Source organism: Cicer arietinum, chromosome 6 (assembly GCF_000331145.2).
Source record: "Cicer arietinum cultivar CDC Frontier isolate Library 1 chromosome 6, Cicar.CDCFrontier_v2.0, whole genome shotgun sequence".
In the NCBI taxonomy this organism is placed as follows: Eukaryota; Viridiplantae; Streptophyta; class Magnoliopsida; order Fabales; family Fabaceae; genus Cicer; species Cicer arietinum.
In genome coordinates this window covers 51235747-51255572 of record NC_021165.2, presented here as the reverse complement: position 1 = coordinate 51255572, position 19826 = coordinate 51235747, and the positions used below count along the sequence as shown (strand labels likewise).

The following is a 19826-nucleotide window of genomic DNA, read 5'->3' as shown; positions in this document are numbered from 1 at the left end:
TTTTATTTTGAATAAAATAATTAAAGTTAAACTAAAAAAATGTCTAAAGTAATAAAAGTATTTTTCGCTTAATATTGTTAAATTAATCTTCGATCGTCAAAAACTTATTGCGTTAAAAACATACTCAGAGCAAGTGTATTCTATCACATAAATAGTATAAAAAGATAATTGTATCCACATGGATTAATTAATAAATACCAAACTAATTAAAATTATTTATTATTTAGACCGACAATAATGTTTGAGTTGTTGTGGAAATGAAATAAGTAATATCAAAAAATTACTAATTAAAGTGTAAAGTTGGAGATCAATAGTGAGAAGCATAGAGTCATAGTTCCAGTTATAACTTTGATTATCCCGGCTTATAGTTCTATTCGAATTTCTTTCTTTTGATTCAATTATCAGTCCTTTTACTAGGATTATTAACTCATTTGGTAATTCGAAATTAGTATATTTTTTCTTAAATTAACCATTTGTTTGGTCATGTAAAGAATTTAAATTAAAAAAAAACATATATCATAAAAAAGTTGAATGATTTTAAGATTAAAATTAAGTTTGGTCATGCAATAATTTATGATTTCAATTATCCTATAGAATTACCAATAATTGCATTACGATCACTAACAACTAATTGATTAAGAACATGCAAAGGATGATCAATCCTAACATGTGCTTAGAGCAATAGAAATATTTAATTGAACAATAAAAATTAATTAAAATAAAACTAGAATAGATATCTAAGACTTAGTAAAATGTATCTTAATTACAAAATTAACCAACGACCTTAAAAGAAGAGAGTTTAGTTATTATTATTTATAAATAAAAAAGTAATGGTGTTCATCAAATTAAATAGAAAAATAAAAACTATTGAATAGAATAATTTTTCCTTACTATAATTTGAGACGCTCTACTCCAACTTTAAGCCTTCAAAATCTCTTTTTGCTTTCTCCTTTTTTCCTAGGTGCGTTTCACAATTCATAATAATATATTAATATGTAATAAATGTAATATAATATAATATTATATTATAGTATGCATTCTTTTCATTTCTTCATCTTCTCTGCATAATCAAGAGTAAATTAATTTAGAAATTGACCTCATCGAGAAGAGGTTGAAGACACGCATTAAAAGAAGACCTTGATTGAATCATATTTACCACCACTGCATAATCTAATTCAAATATAACCGATTCAAGATTATGGAGTTTCACTAGTTTTGTTCTAAGTCTAAGATCCCAAAGCTTAGTTCAAACAACATAACATGAATCAAGTCTACTATAACACCCTTTAATAAATCTTCTATCTGGACCCATAAATAATTCCCTCGCAAGCAGAGTTATCAGTGGAAGATTTAAATGAGCCATAGGTTAACTTTAAATCAACTATTCAGAGGATGAGTCCAAGCAATCACAATTTCATCATAACTAGCTAATCGAGAATGAGAAATTTCCTAAAGATTAATTGTATCAATGGAATGAGTTGGGTTAATGATTTGAAATCATAAGAAAATTCCAACCGCAGAGGAACGAGAAAACACCATACTACTCTGGTCTTTCAAAATATCATACACCTCCACACCAAAAAAAGAAAAGGTTCAATTCACTTGAATGTTCCAAATGTTTTATTTAAAAAGAAAAAACTTTTAATTTAGAAACTAAGATGTTACATCACTCACTAACTTGAATGTTGGAGTGCATGCAACAGGTACCCCACTGTGCCGGAGATCCAATTAAAGATGCCGTACACCTCCGGCATCTAGAATGATTTAATATCAGATCTATTACATTAAAAGGAATCAATTTTCGTTTTTGCATCCGGGTTCAATATATGATTATTCTAGGATTCACTTCAGAATTCTAACCATACATTCTATGCCTCTAATTTATTTAAGCTCACAACTGGGATGTCATTGTACTCAATTATAACACAAATAATTTGGTGGACTAACATAACATATTACTTATCAGGGATCGGTACTTAAAATATCTGAAACTCTAACGACGAGACAATGATTAATTTGGTGTATGTTTAACGATTTCAACTTTGAGGGACATATTATTTTCCCTTATTTGTCTAAAATGATTACAAGCTTTGAATCACGTGTGCTGTAGGTCTGTTTGAAGGTACAATGACAATGTCCTTTTACAGCCTGTTAGTTGTACTTGCACTTACTTGACTTGGAGAATTAATTTTATGAAGCAAAATGTTGAGGCTTCGAATTCTGGAATAACTCTTGCTTAGATTGATCCTAGTATATCTCTGATGAAGATAAGGAATGGATAACACTTCTTGGATCTAATCTTTTACATAAAAATCTGATCATTCTTGTTTATAGCAGATGTGGAGAATGTTCTTCGTTTTCCAGAAATCTGTCAAGAACGTTCTTCGTTTTACTGATTTTGCTTTCTTGATTTTAACAATATCTGCTTTGTAATGCTTGATATTTATCTTGTTTTAACACACTCAAATACACATGTTAAATACCAAAACACTTAGAATCATAATTAGAAGTCTTAATTAACCTTTTGTTTAATTATCATTAAAACTTTCATTTGAGAGTTTGTCTCAACAATCTCCCCTTTTTGATGATGACAAAACATGTTAATTTAGATTTTAATTTTGATTCTAATGATAATTCAAAGAGATTTTTAGTAAAAATTGAAGTAACAATGTTAGTTATAAGGAATGAGAGTTTGAATTATAATTGTCCCTTTTAAAAATTCATTTTAAAAAACTGAAAGTTTTAACTCAAGATTGATATTGGTTATAAATGAAGAACGTTCTTGGTTAGTGAAAAAACAACAATATTAATTTATCAATATAAAAACTGATTGTAAGACAAATAATAAATAGAGATAGGGATAGAGAGATCACACAAGCATATATTCTGATTCACCCAACACGGGTTACATCCAGTCCTCACAAATGTGAGATTTTCCACTAAGTACTTCAAAGCAAGATCGTTCTTGGTTTTCACACTATTTCCACATATCAGTCTTGATGTATTACAAGGTTATACCTTTCTACCTATAAAGGATTTCCACATGTTACCTTAAACTGTTTCAGAAAGGATTTTACAAATTACATTTTAAATCATAAAAGGATTTCAACTACTCAAGATATGTTAATAATATAGCCTTGAGTTACAAAGTAATGATTTTGAGAATGTCAGAATATGGGTATTGCTCAACTCTTATTTGAGAAATAGATTCTATATATTAGAACTCAGTAATCATTGATTCTAATATCACACTAAGAAATGGAACTGCAACTTAGAATGATTTGAGAAGCTCGAGTATGATTTGAATGAGTGATTTTTTGGTTGGCACTTTGAGTTCTGATTTGTTCTTCATCATGATTTGTTATGATGTTTTGCTTATGACAACTCATTTAACCGTTTGAAGTAGGCAAACTGTCATGAGTAAGTGAATGGATAAAATCAACCATAAAGTAGGATTTTTCATGCTGAAACCAGGAATGTTCTTCGAATTGGTTTGAGACGAGTTGACTTGTATTTGTGATCTTGACAGTTGTCTGGAATGATTACAATCTTTGAGTCACATGTGTAAGTCTGTTTTGAATGTACAACAGCAGTGTCCTTTACAACCTGTCAATTGTACTTGCATTTGCTTAACTTGGAGAATAATCTTGCTTTATGCTTTTTATAAAGTAAGGTGTTGAGTCCTCAAATTCTGGAATGATTCTTGCTTAGATTGATGCTTTTATATTTCTGATGAAGATATGAAATGGATAACACTTCCTGGATCTAATCTTTTACATAGAAATCTGATCATTCTTGTTTATGGCAGATGTGGAGAACGTTCTTCATTTTCCAGAAATCTGTCAAGAACGTTCTTCGTTTTACTGATTTTGCTTTCTTTGATTTTAATACGATTTTCTTTGTAATGCTTTGTACCGATCTTGTTTTAACACACTTAAATACACATGTTAAATACCAAAACACTTAGAATCATAATTAGAAGTCTTTATTAACTTTTTATTTAATTATCAACAAAACATTAATTTGGGATTTTGTCTCAACAATCTCCCCCTTTTTTAGGATGACAAAACATGTTAATTTAGATTTTTAATTTTGATACTAATAATAATTCAGAGAGCTTTTTAGTAACACCTCCCCCTCAATATGTGCTAATCATTTGAACCAAATAATAATATTTCATTCATATAACAATAAAGATCAAGATCAAGATCATTACAAGATGGTTCAAAACAAAACAAAAATACAGAAGTAGTAAGTAGTCATACAAAAAGAACTTCTGATTCTTAAAATCTAAATAACTTATCCCCCTTTGTCATGGCAAAAAGAATTAGGATAGTTAATCTAAAGCTAAATCAGAAAGACAGTGAAGGTGAAGACCCTTCAGTTGATGGAGATAGTGACGGCTGAGGTATGTGAGGAAAAATTGGAGGAGGATTAGGCATTGGAGGCTCAAGTCCGAGCTTGGGAGCAAGTTGAGTAGCCATCCAGTTCCGCATAATAGCCTGCTCTTTGTCCTGATGAGCTTGCCTTGCTATTATGGTTTGAAGGGCAGCACATATTTTGGGGATTTCCTTAAATGTTTTGGATGTTTCCTTTTCCATTTCGGTTCTTTTAGAAGGACACTGTTCATCATCAATTAGAGTGGTGAGAGGAGTATCTTGATATGGAACACTAGTGGTGCAAAATGTAGATAAGGTGGCAAATGAAGTATTAATGGGAGGAAGAGAGTTTGTAGGAGCAGAATGATGAGACACAGATGGACCAGCTATGTCTGAATCTGGAAAGACCAAATATTGACTTATTCCAAAGATAGAGGAAGATTTTTTCTGTGGGGACACAAAGGCTGGTGACATCATAGAGGTGCGCTGAATTTAAAGTGAAGGGCATAGATTACCTAAAGAGAATGGATTGGTGAAGGGTAGAGTAGTAGACGTTGGAGGAAAAACTTTATCAAGGATATGATTCAGATTTTGTGGAATAGGTGGAGATGGAGAACGTTCTTCAGCATGTTGGAGAGGGGAATAACGTTATTGAGGTGAGCAATGTTCAATGTTGTCAAAAAAAGGTTGAAGTTGTTGGTTTGTGAAGAAGGATGAACTTTCTTGAGATGAATGCAGTTGATTTAAGAGTGGAGAGAGTGACAGGCGGGGCATGCGTAGCCGTTACCTTTTGAAAAGTTAGCAGACGTTTCAGTTCAAAAGCTGATTTTGAAAGTTTTTCATGATGAAAAACGAAGACCGTTCTTGAGCAAACAAGCTCAAAACGGAGAATGTTCTCCGTTATGACCAAAACGTTCTGGTTTCATTTTTAGCGATCTTGTGCATGATTTTTGATGATTTTTAATCGTTCTTAGATAGAATTGAAGCTTTCTTCAACAAGAGGTTTTAAAAAAAATGTCAGCTAACTGATTCTTTGTATCAACAAAGATTAATTCAATATCTTTTTTGTTCACATGATCCCTAATAAAATGATTTTTTATTTCAATATGTTTGGATCTTGAATGCTGAATAGGATTCTTAGATAGATTAATGACACTAGTATTATCACAATATATTGAAATGTGAGAGTATCTTACTGAAAAATCTTCAAGTTGATTTTTGATCCATAAGACTTGAGAGCAACAATTTGCTGTTGAAACGTATTCAATTTAAGTGGTGGATAAGGCAATTGTGTTTTGCTTTTTACATGACTAGCTTATCAACGCTTTTCTCCTAAGAAATGACATGCACCACTTGGGCTTTTTCTTTCGATCTTATCACCAGCATAATCGGCATCACATTAAGCTACAAAATCAAAATGAGAACCTTTGCTATACCAAAGGCCAAGATCAATAGTACCAACAAGATAACGAAAAATTATTTTCACAGCAGTTAGGTGAGATTCTTTTGATGAAGATTGAAACCTAGCACATAATTTTACTACAAAATCAATGTCAGGCCTACTCACAGTTAAATAAAGTAATGAGCCAATCATATCCCTATATTCTTTTTTAAAAATTGATTGTCCATTTTCATCTTTATCTAATGAGGATGATGGATGCATGAGAGTGGCTATAATTTTGGCTTCACTCATTTTGTATTTAGTTAAAAGATCCTTGATATATTTTTCTTGACAAATGAAAATTCCATTTTTATATTGCTTTATTTGTAAACCAAGAAAATATCTCAATTCTTCCATCATACTCATTTCAATATCACTTTGCAAGAGTTTGGAAAAATCCTCACACATTTTATCATTTGTTGATCCAAAAATAATATCATCAACATACACTTGAACAATGAGAATATCATTTTTATGTGTTTTCTTAAAAAGTGTTGTGTCAATATTTCCACGAGAAAATCCATTTTTGATAAAAAAGGAACTTAATCTTTCATACCAAGCTCTATGAGCTTGCTTTAAACCATACAAGGCTTTGGTGAGTTTAAAAATTTGATTTGGCTTCTTTTGATCTTCAAAACTGAAAGGTAGATGAACATAAACTTGTTCATTTATAAAGCCATTTAAGAATGCATTTTTAACATCCATTTGAAAAAAATTGATATGTTTATAAGATGCATATGCAAGAAGAATTTGCATGGCTTCTAACCTTGCAACTGGAGCAAAAGTTTCATCATAGTCTATTCCTTCTTGTTGATTGTAATCTTGAGCAACTAACCTTGCTTTTTTTCTTAGAATCTTTCCTTCTTCAGCTAACTTGTTTCTGAAGACCCATCTTGTTCCAATAATTGTTTGATCTAGTGGATCTGGAACAAGGGTCCAGACTTCATTCTTCTCAAATTGAAGAAGTTCTTCTTTCATTGCATCAATCCAAGATTGATCAATTATAACCTCTTTGATAGATTTGGGTTCCATTTGGGATATCACTACCATGTTGCTGTTTTCACCATTTTTAAATGACATTCCTTATTCTAATGCCATCAACTCTATCTCCAATGATGTGATTATGAGGATGATCACCTATTAGTTTCCAACTTCTAGGAGGAGTTTGAAACGGAGATTGTTTATCAATCTCGTTTTCCTGGGAAACAATCTGTTGTGTTTTTCCATATTGTTCTTCCTCCTCATCATCTTTCTTTTTTAAATCAAGATCATCAAACTCATCAAATAATATGTGCATACTTATTTCAATAATTTTGGTTTTCAAATTAAAGATACAATATCCCTTACATTTTTTGAATATCCTAAAAAATATAGCTTTGTCTGATTTTGTATCAAACTTTTCCAAGTTATCTTTGTTGTTTAAGATGTAGCAATAACAACCAAAGATGTGAAAAAAAGAAATGTTTGGTTTCCTATTTTTGCAAATCTCATAGGGAGTTTTGTTTATGAATTTTCTAATTGAAACACAATTCAAAATATAGCAAGAAGTGTTTATAACTTCTGCCCATAAATACTTTTCAACATTTGATTCTTCCAAGAAAGTTTTTGCCATTTCTTGCAAAGTTCTATTTTTTCTTTCAACAACTCCATTTTGTTGAGGAGTTCTTGCAAAAGATAGATTATGAGAGATACCAAGTTCATCAAAAAATGTTTTGAAAGATGCATTAATGAATTCACCTCCATGATCACTTCTCACAGTGATTATATTGGATTCCTTTTCATTTTGAACCTTTTTACTAAAGTTTTTGAAAGCATTAAAAGCATCATCCTTTGTTTTAAAAATAGTACCCATGTGTATCTAGAGAAATCATCAACGATAACAAATCCATATTTCATACCTCTTAGACTAGTAGTTTTGATGGGACCAAAAATATCAATGTGAAGTAGTTCAAGAGGTTTTTTGGTTGATATAAAACTACTCTTAACTTGTTTTCCCTTTGCACAAGCTTCATATATTTTATCTTTTTTAAAATTTATTTTAGGAAGTCCTCTAACAATATCTAATTTTGCTAAATTTGAAATTTTTTTCATGCTTACATGTCCAGTTCTTTTATGCCATATCCATTTGTCTTTATTTATGGACATGAGGCAGAATTCAACTGGTAGTTCTTCAATGCATAAAATAAAAAGGTTTTTCTTTCTAGATGAAGAAAATATAATTTCACCAGAATTTGCCATTCTCACTTCACATATGTTTGGTTTGAAAATAACTTCAAAGTCATTATCACAAAGTTGACTAATGCTGAGAAGGTTATATTTTAATCCTTCAATGAGGATTGAGCGTAGCCTGAGTTGGGTGAACCAGGATATATCCTAGTGTGGTATCTCTCCCCTTATCTATTTACTTTCAATCTGATTGATTATCAAGTTAAATACATAAACTGAATTACTGATTTTAACTAACCAAGAACGTTCTCTATTTTCTGGTTAAAGCCAAGAACGTTATCCGTTTTCTGTTTTCACAACCAATATCAATCTTGAGTTATTTTCTTAAGTTTTTAATAGGAATTTTAAAAGGGTGAATTTACAATTCAAACCCCCATTTCTTGTAAATTAACATTGCTACTTCAAAAATGTCAGCTAACTGATTCTTTGTATCAACAAAGGTTAATTCAATTTTTTTAATTCACATGATCCCTAATAAAATGGTGTTTAGTTTCAATATGTTTGGACCTTGAATGCTGAATAGGGTTCTTAGATAAACTAACAACACTAGTATTATCACAATATATTAGAATATGAGAATATCTTACTGAGAAATCTTCAAGTTGATTTTTTGATCAATAAGACTTGGGAGCAATAATTTGCTGCTGAGACATATTCAACTTTAGTGGTTGATAAAGCAAAGACTAGCTTACCAAAGCTTCTCATAGGAACTGACATGCACCACTTGTGCTCTTTCTTTCGATCTTATCACCAACATAATCGGCATCACAATAAGCTACAAAATCAAAATGAGAACCTTTGTTATACCAAAGGCCAAGATCAGTAGTATCAACAAGACAACAAAAAGTTCTTTTTACTATAGTTAAATAAGACTCTTTTGGTGAAGATTGAAATCTAACACACAATTCTACTGCGAATACAATGTCAAGTCTACTTGCAGTTAAATAAATTAATGATCCAATCATACCCCTATATTCTTTTTAAGAGATTGATTTTCCATTTTCATCTTTACCTAATGAGGATGATGGATGCATGAGAGTGATCATAATTTTGACTTCATTCGTTTTGTATTTTGTTAAGAGATCCTTGATATATTTTTCTTGACATATTAAAATTCCATTTTTATGTTGTTTTATTTGTAAACCAAGAAAATATCTTAATTCTTCCATCATGCTCATTTCAAATTCCCTTTGCTTGAGATTGATCGCATCAATCCAAGATTGATCAACTATTGCGTCTTTGATGAATTTTGGTTCCATTTGAGATATCATTGTCATGTTGTTGTTTACATCATCTTTAAATGACATTCTTGTTCTAATGCCATCAGTTGTATCTCCAATGATGTGATTATGAGGAAGATCACCTATTAGTTTCCAACTTATAGGAGGAGTTTGAAACGAAGATTGTTTATCAATCTCGTTTTCCTGCGGAACAATCTGCTGCGTTTGCCCAGATTTTTCTTCCTCCTCATCATCTTTCTTTTTTAAATCAAGATCATCAAATAATATGTGCATACTTATTTCAACAGTTTTGGTTTTCAAATTAAAGATACGACATCCTTTAGATTCTGTTGAATATCTTAAAAATATAGCTTTGTCCGATTTTGCATCAAACTTTCCCAAGTTATATTTGTTGTTTAAGATGTAGTAGTAACAACCAAAGATGTGAAAAACATGAAATGTTTGGTTTTCCATTTTTCCAGATCTCATAGGGTGTTTTGTTTATGATTTTTCTAATTGAAACACGACTCAAAATATAACAAGAAGTGTTTATAGCTTTAGCCCAGAAATAATTTTCAACATTTTATTCTTCCAAGATCATTCTTGCCATCTCTTGCAAAGTTCTATTCTTTCTTTCAACAACTCCATTTTGTTGAGGAGTTCTTGCACAAGATAGATTATGAGAGATGCCAAGTTCATCAAAAAAACGTTTTGAAGGATGCATTAATGAATTCACCTTCACGATCACTTCTCATAGTGATTATATTGGAATCCTTTTCATTTTGAACTTTTTTTACAGAAGTTTTTGAAGGCCTCAAATGCATCATCCTTTTGTTTTATAAATAGTATTCATGTGTATCTAGAAAAGTCATCAACAATGACAAAATCATATTTCATACCTCTTAGACTAGTGGTTTTGTTGGGACCAAAAAGATCAATGTGAAGTAGTTCAAGAGGTTTTTTAGTCGATATAAATTCTTTTAAGTGAAAACTACTCTTAACTTGTTTTCCCTTTGCACAAGCTTCACATATTTTATCTTTTTTAAAGTTTATTTTAGGAAGTCCTCTAACACGACATAATTTTGATAAATTTGAAATTGTTTTCATACTTACATGTCTCGTTCTTTTATGCCATATCCATTTGTATTTATTTATGGACATAAGGCAAGATTTGACTGATAATTCTTCGATGTATAAAACATAAAGGTTTTACTTCCTAGATGCAGAAAGTATAATTTCACCAGAATTTGTCATTCTTACTTCACATATGTTTGGTTTAAAAATAACTTCAAAGCCATTATCACAGAGTTGACTAATGCTTAGAAGGTCATGTTTTAATCATTCAGTATATTGAACATCATTGATTTTGGCAGAATTTACTTTACCTATGGTACCTTTGCCTTTGATTTTTGCTTAATCATTGTTCCCAAATGTTACGGACCCTCCATCCTTTTTGATAAAAGGATATGAAACAATTGTTGTCATCTGTCATATGTCTTGAACAACCACTGTCCAAGAACCATAGTTTTTTCTTGATATTTGGAAAACCATCCTGCATGATTTGTTCCATTAACTTTTTAATGTTATATGTTGTCTCATAGTGGCCAATCTTGGACCAGGAGGAATATCTAGTGGTTTATTTTGAAAAAGGTTTAGACAACTGAGTTGCAACTGATTTTGGTAAAGCTCCAAAATGTTCTTCGTTTGGTACATTTTCTGTAGAATGTTATTTTTTTTTTAGATTTTGATAAAATTTAGTTTTCGTTTCAAAATGTTCACCTTTTTTGAAGATATTTTTGTTCTTGATTTTTTCATCTTTTTTTATTTTTTTATTTTTTATTTATAAAAATAGCACGCAAATTCCAAATGTTCAATTTTGTTGCAATATAAACATTTAATTTTGCATTTTTCTTCTTTCTTTTCAGGAACAAAAAAGTTTTCATACATTTTGATTTTTTGAGTTTTATCAAAACCAAGACCAACTTTGTAACATCCTATTTATTTATTTATTTATTTATTTTTATTTTTATTTTTATTTTTTTTAAAATAAAATATATAATTTCCCATGTAATTTCAAACAAACAAACAAATAATCCATTATTAATTTAAAATCCATGAGTATCACAATTAGATACTTAATACTCAAATTATAAGGTTCAGAAATGTAGTACTAAAATGATAATTGACATAGCCTAGAGTTCAACATAAATAAATTTCCAAAAGCTGTTCACTAACCCTAGAATTAAACAAGAGGTTCCATCTACTCTTCTTAAAACTTCTTCGGATGTGCAAGTAGATTAGGAATATCATCTGTCCAAAAGTAAGGGCCATCTCCAAAATACTTACCAATAATAATAAATAAATAACAATAAAATAAAACAATACAATGTTTACATAATTAATAACATTAATTCACCCAAACGACCAACAACAGGTACAGGTACAATGATAATACACATATAACATTACGATATCTACATAATTAATAACATTACTTCATCCATCCAAACGACCAACAACAGATACAGTGACAATGACAATACAAATATAACACTAAGATATCTACATAATTAATAACATTAATTCATTCATCCAAGCGACCAACAACAGGTACAGTAACAATACAAATATAACGTTACGGTATCTACATAATTAATAACATTAATTCATCCATCCAAACGATCAAGAGGTACAATAACGATAAGATATAAGAGTACTATATCACATATTTGACCAGTAGATACAATGTATCAATTATCTTTATAAAACACTTCGATTGATGCATATACAACATACCTCAGACCTTATTACTTAATCTATATGCCAATGTAATGATTCCGGAATATCGCCTCCTCCGCAAGGGGTTCGTGGGTCCTTCCAAGCAACACCACTAACTCAAAATCTTCGCAAGGATACGTGGGCTCCAACCAATTATGGACGTACCACCACACGACTATGAACGAATGTATGAATGTGAACACTTTAATAAATCATTAATATAATACGAGGCTGACTCATTAACGACATTTTACATAACTTTTATCCTTCACACTTTGAATATGTTCAACACAACCATTATAACAACATATCACATAACATTTATTCTTCACATTTTGGTACTGTTCAACACAACAATTATAAAAACATATCACATAATATTTATTCTTCACACTTTGAATATGTTCAACACAACCATTATAACAACATATCACACCATATTTATTTTCCAACATTTGATAAAAGCTTTTCAACACAGTATATATTTAATCTCACAAATTCTAAAATAAATACAATCATACATAGATATAATTGGAGTGATGCCCTTACTGATATAAGTGTCGTCATTAAATTCTCACGCATCGGTCTTTTTGCTCCAATTGTACTACACTTGATGTGATGAATTGCCATCTCTTTCTTGAATTCCTTCTTTTTTCTCTCCTAAACTCTTTCACAGCGTTTTTGAATAGAAGACATCCGTTTTGTTTTGTTTTTTTCTTTTAATACAGAAGTGAGGAATGTTAAGCCATAAGTGGGGAACATTAAGATAGGAATGGGGAATGTGGCATTTCCATCCAAGCCACGGAACTTGTTTTTTAATGGTTGCATGCTTTTATTATTATTATTATTATTATTATTATTATTATTATTATTATTATTATTATTATTATTATTATTATTATTAATATTATTACCAAAAATTAAAATAATATCGTCAACACTTATTTCGACTCCCAAAGTAAAATATAAAAATAAAATAAAATGACTAGGCGTTATAAACTTTATCAAATATTCCTACTTGAGATCCCATGATTCTTTGAAAGGTTTTAGTAGCTTTAATGAAATTTGACAAATCATTATTAAGAATTTCAACTTCAGCTTTAAGGAGAACGTTTTTCTTTTGAGGTGAAGATCGTTCTTGACTTTTTGAAATTTCAGTTTCTAAGTTTTTTAGTTAACACTCTTTAAGATTTTTAATGATCTTTAAGTTTCTCATTTATGGCCTAAGTTTTCTCTTTCTTTTCTTTTTCTTTGTGAAATTTTTCTTCAAAAGAACTACACTTTTGGATAAGAAAGTTTGAATCATTTAGCAAATTATCAAATTCTTTTTCCATATGTTCACATAAAAGACAAGGTTCATAATTTGTTACCTCTATATCTTCAGTGTTTGCCATCAGACATAGGTTGGCTTCTTCAGGCTCATTTGTTTTTGTTTCATTAGAATCATTCCAGGTTTCCATCATTGACTTCTTCTTGAAGGGGAATTTCTTTGGTACTCTTTTGTTCAATGAACATTCAGTTTTATAATGTCCTTGTTTGTTGCATCCGAAACAAGTGATTTTACTTTTATCTACTTCAGTCTTGAAGTCCTTTTTATCTAGAGATCCTTTTTTGATCTGATCTCTTCTCCTCATCATTCTTTGTATCTTTCTTGTGAGGAGAGCAATCTCTTCATCAATATCTTCTTGGCTATCTTCTGAGTTACTTTTCTCATTTGTTTGTTGAATACTTGGTGAATTTTGAGATGCTTTTAAAGCTATTATTTTGCCTTTCTTTACAGGTTTATCTTCTTGTAACAGTAATTCATGCGCCCTTAGAGTTCCAATAAGTTCTTCCAAGCCTAGTACCTCAAGATTCTTGGCTTTACTTATAGTTTTCACCATTGGTATCCACATGATTGGAAGACATCTCATGATCTTTCTTACTCTGTCTTGCACTGAATTGGCTTTGCCAAGAGAACACATTTCGTTCACTATGATTGTAAATCTTGAGTACATTTCATCGATTGTTTCTCCTTCGTTCATTTCAAATAATTCAAACTTTCGAATGCCAATGTCAATTCTTGTTTCCTTAACATGGCTTGTTCCTTCATGGTGAGTTTGCAATTTGTTCCATACTTTCTTTGTCGTATCACATTCATCTACTCTTTCACTTTCTTCCATGCTTAAAGCACATGATAAAAATAATTGAGTTTTTGAGTTTAGAAGTACCTTAGATTTTTCATTTGCTGTCTAATCTGCTTATTTCTTTTCAGAAGATGTTGAATCGGCTTGATCTACTCTTGGTATGAAGTCTCCATCTATGAAGATTCACCACATACTAGTGTCTTGTGACTTTAGGAACAATTGCATTTTGCTTTTCCATAAATAATAATCTGAGCCATCAAAGTATGGTGGTCTGTTTGATGACCCTCCTTCAACAATGTATTTAACTTTTGACATTATCTTCCTGAATCTTTTGCTCTAACACTTTTTGGGTGTTTAATCTTAGAGACTGACTCTAATGCCAAATGAAGTAACAATGTCAATTATAAGGAAGGGAGTTTGGATTACAATTGATTCTTTTTTAAAATTCATGTTTAAAAACTAAAATGTTTAACTCAAGATTGATCTTGGTTACAAACGAAGAACGTTCTTGGTTAGTGGAAAAACAACAATATCAATTTATCAATATAAAAATTGATTGTAAGACAAATAATAAATAAAGATAGGGATAGAGAGGTCACACAAGCATATATCCTAGTTCACCCAACACGGGTTACCTCCAGTCTTCACAAATGCGAGATTCTCCACTAAGTGCTCAAAGCAAGAATGTTCTTGGTTTTTACACAGTTTTTTACAGATCAGTCGTGACCTATTACACAGTTCTACGTTTCAACCTAGAAAGGATTTCCACAAGTTACCTTACACTATTTCAGAAAGGATTTTACAAGCTACCTTTTAAATCGTAAAAGGATTTTTCACACTACTCAAGCTATGTTAACAATATAGCCTTGAGTTACAAAGTAATGATTTTGAAAATGTTAGAATCTGGATATTGCTCAACTCTTGTTTGAGAAATAGATTCTATATTTTAGAACTCAGTAATCATTGATTCTAATATCACACTAAAAACTGGAACTGCAACTTAGAATGATTTTGAGAAGCTCGAGTATGATTGAATGAGTGATGTTTTGCTTGACACTTTGAGTTCTGGTTTGTTCTTCATCGTGAAGCTTTATTTATAGGCTTTCAAGGGTGCTTATGATAGCTCATTTAATCGTTGGAAGTAGGCCAACTGTCATGAGTAAGTGAATGGATAAGATCAGTCATAAAACAAATTGTTCTTGTTGAAACTAAGAATGTTCTTGAGATCCAAGAACGTTCTGCGAATTGGTCTGAGATGAGCTAACTTATATTTGTGATCTTGATAGTTGTCTGAAATGATTACAAGGTTTGAATCATGTGTGCAGGTCTGTTTAAAGGTACAACAGTAGTGTCGTTTTACAGTCTGTCAGTTGTACTTGCACTTGCTTGACTTGGAGAATGATCTTGCTTTATGCATTTTATGAAGCAAAGTGTTGAGCCTTCGAATTCTGGAATAATTCTTGCTTAGATTGACCCTTGTGTATTTCCGATGAAGATATGAAATGGATAACCCTTCCTGGATCTAATCTTTTACATAAAAATCTGATCATTCTGGTTTATGGTAGATGTGGAGAACGTTATTTGTTTTTCAGAAATCTATCAAAAACGTTCTTCGTTTTACTGATTTTACTTTCTTGATTTTAATAAGATATGTTTTGTAATACTTGGTACTTATCTTATTTTAACACACTCAATTACACATGTTAAATACCAAAACACTTAGAATCATAATTAGAAGTCTTAATTAACTTTTGTTTAATCATCATCAAAACATTAATTTAGAATTTTGTTTCAACACTAAACACAAATCACTTTATTTTAAATTCAATTTTAACCAAATCAATCTAGACACAAGTCTAATTGAAATGCTAATAAACTCAATAATACATATGTAGGACAAGATTATATTTGAAATCATGTGTAATGTTAATCTTCTTCCTCATGATGTAAAGTTCCGCAGTTATACCGTGAATGGCAGTCTGGATCTCTAAATAGAACAAACATGATTGCAAGGAATACAGCTCTGACCATCAATGATTTTGTATCAAGTTTCTTCCCAACAAGGAAAGTATGTAAAGAGAGCCAAAAGATTCTCATTTTTCTTTCTTTAACATATTTGTCAAATGCTTCTTCAATAACATTGTGGTCTATTATCACCTTTGTTGAATTGTGCATCTTTTGTGCTAGACATCTAGCAAGAACAATTGCATCTTCAATGGAAGCTGAGCCACCCTGTGCAATGAATGGACCAGTGGCATGCATTGCATCACCAGCAACTACAATTGTACCTTTTTTGAAGTTGTTAAGTAGCAAATCCCATGGTGGTCGATACTTCAAGTCATATGTGAGATGCAAAGAGTTCAACTTGCAACTACGTATCATGTCTATTGTAAGTATTGGGAAACCCTCCATTGATTCTACTAATGATTGTCTAATAAGAGGTAGATCTTTTGAAATTATTGAATCTGCTTTTGTAGGTTGAACATCAGTTCCCAAATATTAAATATTTAGTAAAAGTGTAATAACTAACTACAATTATATAGTATAACAGATTTCATAGTCCCTCCATTTCAAATATTTGGTAACTTTAGCATTTTATGTTTGTTTCAAAATAACATATGCTTTAGAAATTCAGTATATAATGATAGAGCGCAATATAACAAACACTAGACGTGCATCCACTTGAAGGTATGTGAGGTAGCTTTTAGTTTGACATTGGTTTTCACCGTGGAAATAAGAGTTTCCAAACATATGTTTAGAAACTTTTAATATATATGACATTTAATATAAAAAATGTAAACTATAATAATTAATTAAAATATAAATATTCTACACTAGTTTATGAGGTTTACTTAACCACAAATTGAGACATTTAAAAATGAGATGCATAGGGTAGTTTTTTATATCTCTAATCATTGCTGATAACTTAATTTTTCTTAGTATATACGGGCTCGACCCATAGTCTCCGTAGGTTAGGCCACAACATATGACCTAAAAATATTAATTATATATTGTCTAACATTTACAAATTATTATATATGTTCTAATAATTAACAATAAAATGTGATGTTTTGACGCATAAAATTTTGGAATCGATTCTAAAAAGTCGCATTTTCTATGTAAAAAAATAGTGATAGTGATTCATTTTGAATTTTTGATGTCATTGACCAAACTCTTTTTTATGTTATTTACTAAGATGTCTCTTTTTAATCTTATTGTAATGTTATTTACATTTTTTATATAATATTTACGATTTAATTAAATGATGATTCTTTTTAAATTTTTAATATTTCTTTTATTAGAGATTCAATTTTTAATATTAAAATATAATCTTGTTTAAAAAGTAGTTGAGTATATATTAATAAGTGAAATATGATTAAGTATATGTAGAAAGTGAGTTTACTAGATTGGAGTGGGGAGTTGAAATTAATAACCTTGAGAAGTGGTGGGTCTCGTTAGAAACCAGTAAACAAGGTTGTGAGTGACTGGGATCCTTCCGAGTTGGATTTGACCTCTACTAATCAGAGCAAACTCACTAGCAAATTGATGACCATTTGGGTACTTTGTGAAGCCACGAGCAACACATGTAGAGAAACGCAATAGCTTCGTTTGGTGTAGCCCAACCATATTTGCAATGGTAGAATTCACTCCATCACATCCAATTACAACCTGATATATCAACTAACGTAGATTTTATTAATTGCAGTGACATCGATTTCCTTTGAATAAACCTTTATTTTAGTTGTGGAATGTGTCATGATAATAATCTATAAATATATGAAAATGCTAAAGTGTTTTTGAGACACTTACAAAGAAACTAAATGTGAAATTATTTTTTTTGAAATTGTGTATTCAATACCTTCAAATTTATAAAATTATTTTTTCTAGGTAAAACTTCTTTTTTGATCTTTTATCGCATCACTCAATTGTAAATATATTTATAATACCTCTTTTGTCAATCATTTTAAAGACCGAATTTATCAACAAAAAATATATTTGAGATTAAATTAAGTTTAATTTTTATGTTGTGTAAAATATTGTACATAGTTTATACATCATGATCAATCATGTGCATGACTTTAGAAATAGTTATATAAGTTAGTTTATTTGAAATTAAACTAACTGTGATATTGCTTTACACATTTAGGATTAAGCTGTTTAGTCATTTACTTATTATAATTATTATAAAGATGGAATTAGGAAAGATACATACATACCTTGGCTTGAAGGATAGTTCCATTGCTAAGCATAAGGTGTGGATACCTTGTTACTGGATCTAATTCTATGGAAAGTACTTCACAACCAGTCCTTATAGTTTCCATAGGCAAACAATTGGCTATGGCTTTGATCAAATCAGTGCGCTTTAAGCACCGAAATTCTTGATTAATCCTATTTAATTAACCAAATCATGTCTACATGTTTTCTATTCTAGTTAACTTAATAGAGAGGTTAATGTGCTATGCAAACTCACCCAAATGCTAATTCCTTTGGCTCCTTCTCGCTAAGTGATGTGAACATTCCTCTGAATTAAGTTCATTCAGTTATCATCACCCAAATATAAGATGATGATGATGATATTGAAATTTATTTATCCTTTACCAACCATTGTTAATGTAAGACTGATTTAATTACAGTTTTGGTCTTTTTATTTTAGTTGAATAATGAAAATAGTACCTTCATTTATTTCTCTCTAGTTTTGGTTCCCAAATAGAATTTTATGGAGTCATATTTTTTTTAAGACACACCACATCATTTATTATTATCATAGATCTCATGTACAATTGTTGTACCACGAGATCTTAAGTCATGATATGGTTTAAATAAGCGCAAAAAAATGACATTTCATCAAGTTTTAAATTAAAGTTCTATTTGAAGACCAAAACAAAGGAAAAATAAAATGAAGGAACTATTTTCGTGATTCAACTAAAATATGGAGACAAAAATTGCAATTAAGCCATAAGACTTTCTAATATTTTCAAAAGTGGTCTATTTCCACCTTATTGTGTTACCTTTGTATTGCAATGGCAGTTTGTCTAAGTGTTGAACCAATACCAAGCTGATCAAGGGCATGCCAACCATTAGCTTGAACAATTATAGCTGCTCCTGTAGCACGTAACTTCTCTGATTTTTCTAACACCAAACTTCTAATTCTCTTCCTGCAAGTTAATGAAAATTGAGTCTCATTTTTATGACATCAAAGTTTTATATATAAATTTGGATTGCATAAAACCTATGAAGGGCGAGGGCTGTTGCAAGGCCGCATATACCACCTCCAACAATCACAACCTCATTTTCTACCGTTCTCTTCATATTCTTCGTGTTTTCAAGCCGGTGGAAATTAAATATTTTCAAGAAAATAAAATGTGTATATTCTATTGACTTCTATGGTTCAAAATCCCAAAATTGAATCAAATGTATTTATAAGAAATAAGAAATTCATCTCAACAACCAACCGTGTTCTTTGCATGATCTTTGATAAATAGAATAATAAATCATTAATTCAATTTTTAACTCATCATTTTTTCATTAGTTTTTGAGTTGTTAGAGCATACTTTACATGCAAGTTATCGAACCGTTAAATGCATATACTTATCACAAAAAATGTTAAATGAAAGTGTTTAATACGTTCAGTTTTTTTACTTTTTTATTATATAAG

General features: G+C 30.4%; 1 protein-coding gene across 2 annotated transcripts; it reads right to left on the bottom strand.

Moving 5' to 3' along the window:
* Nucleotides 1-15968: 15968 nt before the first annotated feature.
* On the bottom strand, nucleotides 15969-19540 carry LOC101505253 (monooxygenase 1-like). 2 transcript variants are annotated; one of them, XM_073369991.1, is made up of 6 exons: nucleotides 19401-19540; nucleotides 19180-19326; nucleotides 18642-18692; nucleotides 18388-18559; nucleotides 17605-17851; nucleotides 15969-16635 (listed from the first exon to the last, which is right to left on the bottom strand). In XM_073369991.1, the coding sequence occupies exons 1-6, from the start codon at nucleotides 19478-19480 to the stop codon at nucleotides 16097-16099; spliced, it is 1236 nt and encodes a 411-aa protein (XP_073226092.1). In that variant the 5' UTR covers nucleotides 19481-19540; the 3' UTR covers nucleotides 15969-16096. The 2 variants fall into 2 exon arrangements, with proteins under 2 accessions (XP_073226092.1, XP_073226093.1); XM_073369992.1 differs by having other exon boundaries at nucleotides 17605-17839.
* Between the last annotated feature and the right edge of the window lie 286 nt (nucleotides 19541-19826).

Excerpts from the sequence above, each read along its gene's own strand:
- LOC101505253 (XM_073369991.1), bottom strand. The coding sequence starts at position 19,480 with ATGAAGAGAACGGTAGAAAATGAGGTTGTGATTGTTGGAGGTGGTATA. Across the intron at positions 18,693-19,179 it reads ACTGCCATTGCAATACAAAG|AGGAATGTTCACATCACTTA; the intron begins GTAACACAATAA and ends AACTTAATTCAG. Across the intron at positions 17,852-18,387 it reads GAACTATCCTTCAAGCCAAG|TTGATATATCAGGTTGTAAT; the intron begins GTATGTATGTAT and ends AATCTACGTTAG.